General features: G+C 34.1%; 1 protein-coding gene across 1 annotated transcript in view; it reads left to right on the forward strand.

The window, feature by feature from the left end:
• The window catches only part of LOC117922515, a 47,044-nt gene extending 44,462 nt beyond the window's left edge, over nucleotides 1–2,582 (forward strand). The window contains exon 25 of the mRNA XM_034840645.1: nucleotides 2,074–2,582. Coding sequence (XP_034696536.1) covers nucleotides 2,074–2,245 — 172 coding nt within the window. The 3' untranslated portion in view covers nucleotides 2,246–2,582. The remainder of the gene's footprint in view (nucleotides 1–2,073) is intronic.
• The last annotated feature ends 3,418 nt before the right edge of the window (nucleotides 2,583–6,000 follow it).

Raw genomic sequence — 6,000 nt, forward strand, 5'->3', positions numbered from 1 at the left:
AGGCAAAGGCCAAAAAAAGGGCTTTGGAGGATTACAAGAAATGGGTATTGTTGGAAGAAACTTAGTAAAGACAAAAGTCTAGGGAAATCTGGTTAAAGGAGGGAGACAAGAACACCGGGTTTTTTCATAAGATAGCCAATGCCCCGTGTGAGGAGGAAATTATTAACCAAGGTGAAAATCAATGAGGTTACACTAACCAATGAGGATGAGATTAAGGCTGGGGTGTTGTTGGAATCAAGGGATTGGAAACCAAGTGTAAGGGGGTTACAGTTTGAAGTGTTAGGGGAAGAAAGGTCCAAAAGGTTAGAGCCGCCTTTTTTGGAAGAGGAAGTTTTTGAAGCCCTTGGCCCAGACGGTTTCACCTTGGCCTTTTGGCATTTTTGTTGGGAGTTCACCAAATCTGAGATTTTGGCTTTTTTCGAAGAGTTCTTTAGTCGTGGCACTTCCAAAGGAGCCTAAATTCGATTTTCCTAGTTCTGATTCCAAAAAGAGGGGGAGCTGTGGATTTGAAACATTTCAGATTGATCAGTTTGGTTGGGGGTTTGTACAAGTTGTTAGCCAAGGTGTTGGCAAATAGGCTAAAGATGGTCGTGGGGGAGATGGTTTCGGAGAATCAACATCCTTTTATTCAGTGTAGACAGATCTTAGATGCAGTTCTCATTGTCAGTGAGGCTGTTGACTCAAGATTAAAGAGCAACATCCCGGGTTTCCTCTTAAAAATGGACATTGAGAAGGCGTACGACCATGTCAACTAGGACTTTCTTCTTTTTGTTATGTCTAAAATGGACTTTGGGGAAAAGTGGATTAGTTGGATCAAGTAGTGCATTTCCACGGCTAGTTTTTCAGTTCTAATCAATGGGACTCCTTTGGGCTTTTTCCGTAGCTCAAGGGGCTTGAGACAAGGTGACCCGTGGTCTCCCTACCTTTTCATTCTGGTCATGGAGGCACTCAGTCAGTTGTTGTTCAGATCCAAAAGTGGGGGCTTTATTTTGGCGTTAGGTAGGGAGAAGAAATGGAAAGGAGCGGGATGTCTCCCATTTGTTCTTTGTTGACAACACCCTAATTTTTTGTGAGGCCAATAGTGACCAATTGAGATATTTAAGTTGGGTGTTATGTGGTTTGAGGTGCTTTTTGGTTTAAAAGTGAATATAGATAAAAAGCGAGGTTATTCTTGTTGGAAGGTTAACATGGAAGATATATGATCTTTTCACAAGTTGGGATGCTCCTCCTAGTGGAGGCTATACTGTCCAACCAATTAGCAAACATACATGCAAATCATGGTTCTAAATTTAGAAATTTTTTTTTCCTGCCCTATTGTTTGAAGCTGGACTCATTCTGCCTCTCCTGCATAACATGTATTTCATAAAATTTTCAGGTGGTTTGGCCACCCTACTTTTCAAAATATTACCAAAATCTGTTTCTCTCATCAGATTTTCTTAAATAAATATAAAGAGATTGATTTATTGAAAAAATGCTATAGGTGCAAAATTAGGAGATATGTCAGGTGTTTAATGTTTCCAGTATTACAGTATCTTAAAGAAAATGTTAGACCTTTATTGACTTGGGGAGGTCTCCATGTTGCTCTTTTTGTTAGCTGAACTGCACCATCATATCTTTGGTTTTCTTAATGGAACTGTGTTCTTTCCGACAGTTCTGCTAAATTTGCTGAAGAGGCTAAGCCTGGATTTTGGTTTGGGTGGTGGGTTTGGGTTTTGTAGGGCTGGCACAATTAAGTGTAGGCAAATTTAACCTTTTTTCATGTTGACCACCAACAGGACTCCTGTTTGTGCACTTACAGACTATATTCTTCTAGGGCCACCACTTTTAATGTGGCATTGTGTTTGCAATTTTTCAAAGAACATATATGTTTTATTGTATTTTATATTCTTACTTATTTCTTGTGGGTGGGGGGCTGATTGTGTGTGGATGGGGGAGAGAAAAATGTAAGCAGGTAAAGATAGAATCAAGCTTAGTATGGGGATCTCTAATCTTTAGTATGAGACATTCTGAGAGATTTTGTGGTGATTTTTTGCCTCCCCCGTAGCTGATCTGTGAAATTGTTTTGTGGTGCAGGTTTGTTGGTCAGGTGAATGCAAGTATAACCCTTCTCCACCCGATCCACTGCACCAGACAGAGGAAAGTTGACGTGGAGTTTGATATGACAACTATTCCTGCATTCCTGATTGTCCTGGGTGTTCTCTGGTTGGTGTTGCGGCCAAGACGTCCCAAGCCTAAGATTAATTGACAATATCACTAGTACACCATGTTTGGTACTTCTGTTAGAAGAGTAGCAGCCTTCTGGAGATTATGTATGAGGGAGGTGCGGCATGGCATTTTTTTTCTTCCTTTTTTTGTATTCTATCTCCATGTTCAGGGCAACCAAGTGCCTTAAAATGAAAGTTGATCAAAGAACAGGTAGGAAAGGAAAAAAAAGAAAAAGAAAAAGGGTTGTGGGATGACCCACTTAGCCAAATACGATGAGATGAGGATGAATGTGAATGCAGATGTTGTAGATTTACCAGAGTTATTTTTTGTTGAGTACATCGGAAGGTCATTTTCCTATTCATTAGGCATTCTTGAAACTTCTTTTACGCCGTTAAAATGTTTCAGCTAACGTTCCTCAGAAGCATTACATGGAGAGAAACGAAGAAAGAGAAGGCAAATGAAATACCCAGGTAACTAATTGTCATATGAAGGACTGGCGTCAGCTCATAAACTGCAAATATCTACTGAAATGAGATATCAATTAAGATTTAGGAACCTGTAGAAAATGATTCAATAAATGAATAGTTTTATACACAGGGATTCAAGTAACATGCATATATGAGCAATTAGTTGACCAAAACTAGCATCTATGCTGAACAATTTATCCAGAACGATCAGTCAAATTTTGATTAGAGCTAATTCCTTTCTAATTTCAATGAACCTGTCTTTACTTAGGAATTTAGCAAATATATCATCTAATTGTACTAACAAATTCTATTGCCATCTTTTTGTGCATGATATCTAAGAAATCATGTCTAATTTCAATATACTTAGCAAGATTCTTTGAGATACTAATGATACTTGTATTATCACACTTAAGGGTCACATGAGTATAAGACATAGAAGTTCTTTGAAGTTTGTTTCATTCACTAAATTTGTGTACAACAAAGGCCGATTGTATTATATTCCACTTCCACTATTGAGAATGCAACTAAGTTTTGTTTGTCATTATGGCTAGAAACTAAGGAATGTCTAGGAAGTGACATGTTCCTCTAGTGCTTTTCTATATACCTTACAACCTGCAAAGTTTGCATCAAAATAGCTAATTAGGAGTAAATTAGTGCTCTTAGGATACCAAAGTTCTAGGTCAATTGAGCCTTTTAAGATACCTAAAAATTGTTTTAGCCATACTTAAATGAGATTCATAATGACATGATTGAAATTTGGTACACAAACAAAGAACTTATCCTACCTTTATAAGAGTAGGGTTAATAGGTTTACTCATCCTAAGCTTGATGGATGAGATCATTGGAGTTCCTATAGTCTTAGCAGCCTCCATTTTGAATTTTTTGAAAAGATCTCTTATGTACTTAATTACTGAAGATGTCTTTCTTTGTTTGCTTAATTTGAAGCCGAACAAAGAAATTAAGCTTCCTCATCTTGCTTCACATAGTAAAATAGTAATAGTCCAAATATAATATCAACATGTATCTAGACCTAGAGCATGTCATCATTTTTTATTTAAATGAAATAAGTTGTGTCAATATTGCATTTTAAAACCATTATCTAGCCTTAATATGTCATACCATGTTGTAAGTTTGAAAACATGGTTTGGAAAATCAATATGTATAAAACTGAGAGGTTGTTCAAGATAAACTCGCTCCATAATGTAACTATTTACAAATGCACTCTTGACATCTATTTATTCCTTCTTTTTGAATGAAATTTTAGGTTACCAATCCAACTTTATTTCTAACAATTATTTTTAAATACCCATTTAGTATTAATTAAAGATTGATTAGATGACCTAGATACTAATTCTCACACTTCATTCATTTCAAATTAATTTAGTTCCTCTTACATGATTTTATCCAATTTTCATCATTTTCAACTTCTTGATATTTTTAAGGGAGGATTTAGTTTTTTCCCTTCAATGTAAATTATCTATAATTTGATCATGTGGATGGTTAAAGACAACTTCCTCCCTTGGTAGCTCTTGACTCAATCCTTCTTCTTGAGGTTGTAGAAGAGCCAATAGAAATCTTTCTCTTTTTTGCTTCAATCTTCTTCACCTCTTGTTGTTGGATGAGCTTCTCCAATCTTCAATTTATTTGAACTCTCCTCCAAAATTACATAATCATCGATCTTTGCTCTTTCTTGAAGACAATTGTTAGATTTATAAAAAACAACATAGACCGATTCTTCTATTACAAGGTTCTCTTATTAAATGCTTTGAAAGCTTTCCTTATAGTGGAATATCTATTGAAAATATCAACATTTGATTATAAATCAATTTTACCCAAATTATTTTTGGCATTTAAGACAAAACATTTGCATCAAAATACCTTGAAATAGCTAATGCTAAGCTTTTTTTTTTCTCTCTCTAAAATTCATGGGAGGTATTTCTTAAAGATGAGCAATTTTGGCCTAAAAATATTTCATAAAATCATCTTATGGTTCTTGTTATTTCTTGTAAAGTATAGTTTTTCCTTTCTACAACCCTATCTAGTTGAGGTGTTCTAGGAATAAAAAAAAATATGTTCAATCCTATGCTCATTGCAAGATGATTCAAATAATAGTTTTTAAATTTTCTTCCATGATAATTTCTAATGCAAGTAATTGTAAACTTTTTTTCATTTTGAACCTTTTTACAAAAGTTTAAAAAGTAAGAAAGCTTAATTCCTGTAACTAAACAAATCTAAAAAAAAAATCCATAATCACATATGCATAGTATTTTTCTCCAAGACTAGAAGTCCTAGAGGGATTAAACAAATCCATACGAAACAATTTCAAATGTGTAGAAATAGTGTATTGTTTATAAAATAGTTTTTTTTTCCTTTCCTATTTGACGTGCTCACAAACTATCTTTTTCAAAAAATAATTTTGGGAAGGCCCTTTACAAGTTCATGTCATTTGAGTTATATGATGAGGTTTATGTTTACAAGTCCTAACCTCCCATGCCACAACAAATCATGCATGGAAAAAAAAAACACATTTATTATGACTATTATATCCTTCAATATCAATTATATAAACAATTTCATTTGTATGACACCCATGAAAATGGTTTAATCATTTTGAATATCTTCAATGATGTAACAAGATAGTTCAAAAATGACTTTAAAACTTTTATCATACAATTGACTAATGTTTAAAAGAAACCATGCTTTGAACCATCAACAAGAAAGACATTTTCAATAAAAGAAAATGCACCATTACCAACATGTCTTTGCCTATTAATTCTCTCATTTGCATTGTCTCCAAAAATTCACTTTTGACTTGCTAGAATCATGTCAAGAAAGGAATCAAACATTCATTCTTTTCTTTCTTTCCTTTTTTTTTTTCTAAAATTTTCAAAAGATGTTTTTCCTTTTTTAGTGCTTTGAATTTTTTTGTGTTTATTTTCAAGAGGAAAAAAATCTTTTTTTTTTTTTTTTTTTTTTTTTTTTTTGAGAAAGGTATCTTTCAAACGAAGTTTTTCAAAATCAATATACAATTCCTCAACATCATATTGTAATTCATCATAATTTGGAAAAGAATTGATCTCATCTTCATGATCCTCTAAGGCCATCAAGCATTGCCTACTCCATTCTTACAATTTTCTTTGGTGGAGTCTTCAACAATATCGCTCCATGTTGTTAACATTGCTTCTTTTTCCTTTTCTTTGCCTCATTTATGTGAAGGATACATTCATGCTTGATGTGGCCCAACTTTTTACACTTGTAGCATATTAGTTCATTCTTCTATTTCTCCATGCTTGAAGCTTCATTCTTATCATGAAGCCATCTTCCTATG

This window comes from Vitis riparia, chromosome 9 (assembly GCF_004353265.1).
Source record: "Vitis riparia cultivar Riparia Gloire de Montpellier isolate 1030 chromosome 9, EGFV_Vit.rip_1.0, whole genome shotgun sequence".
In the NCBI taxonomy this organism is placed as follows: Eukaryota; Viridiplantae; Streptophyta; class Magnoliopsida; order Vitales; family Vitaceae; genus Vitis; species Vitis riparia.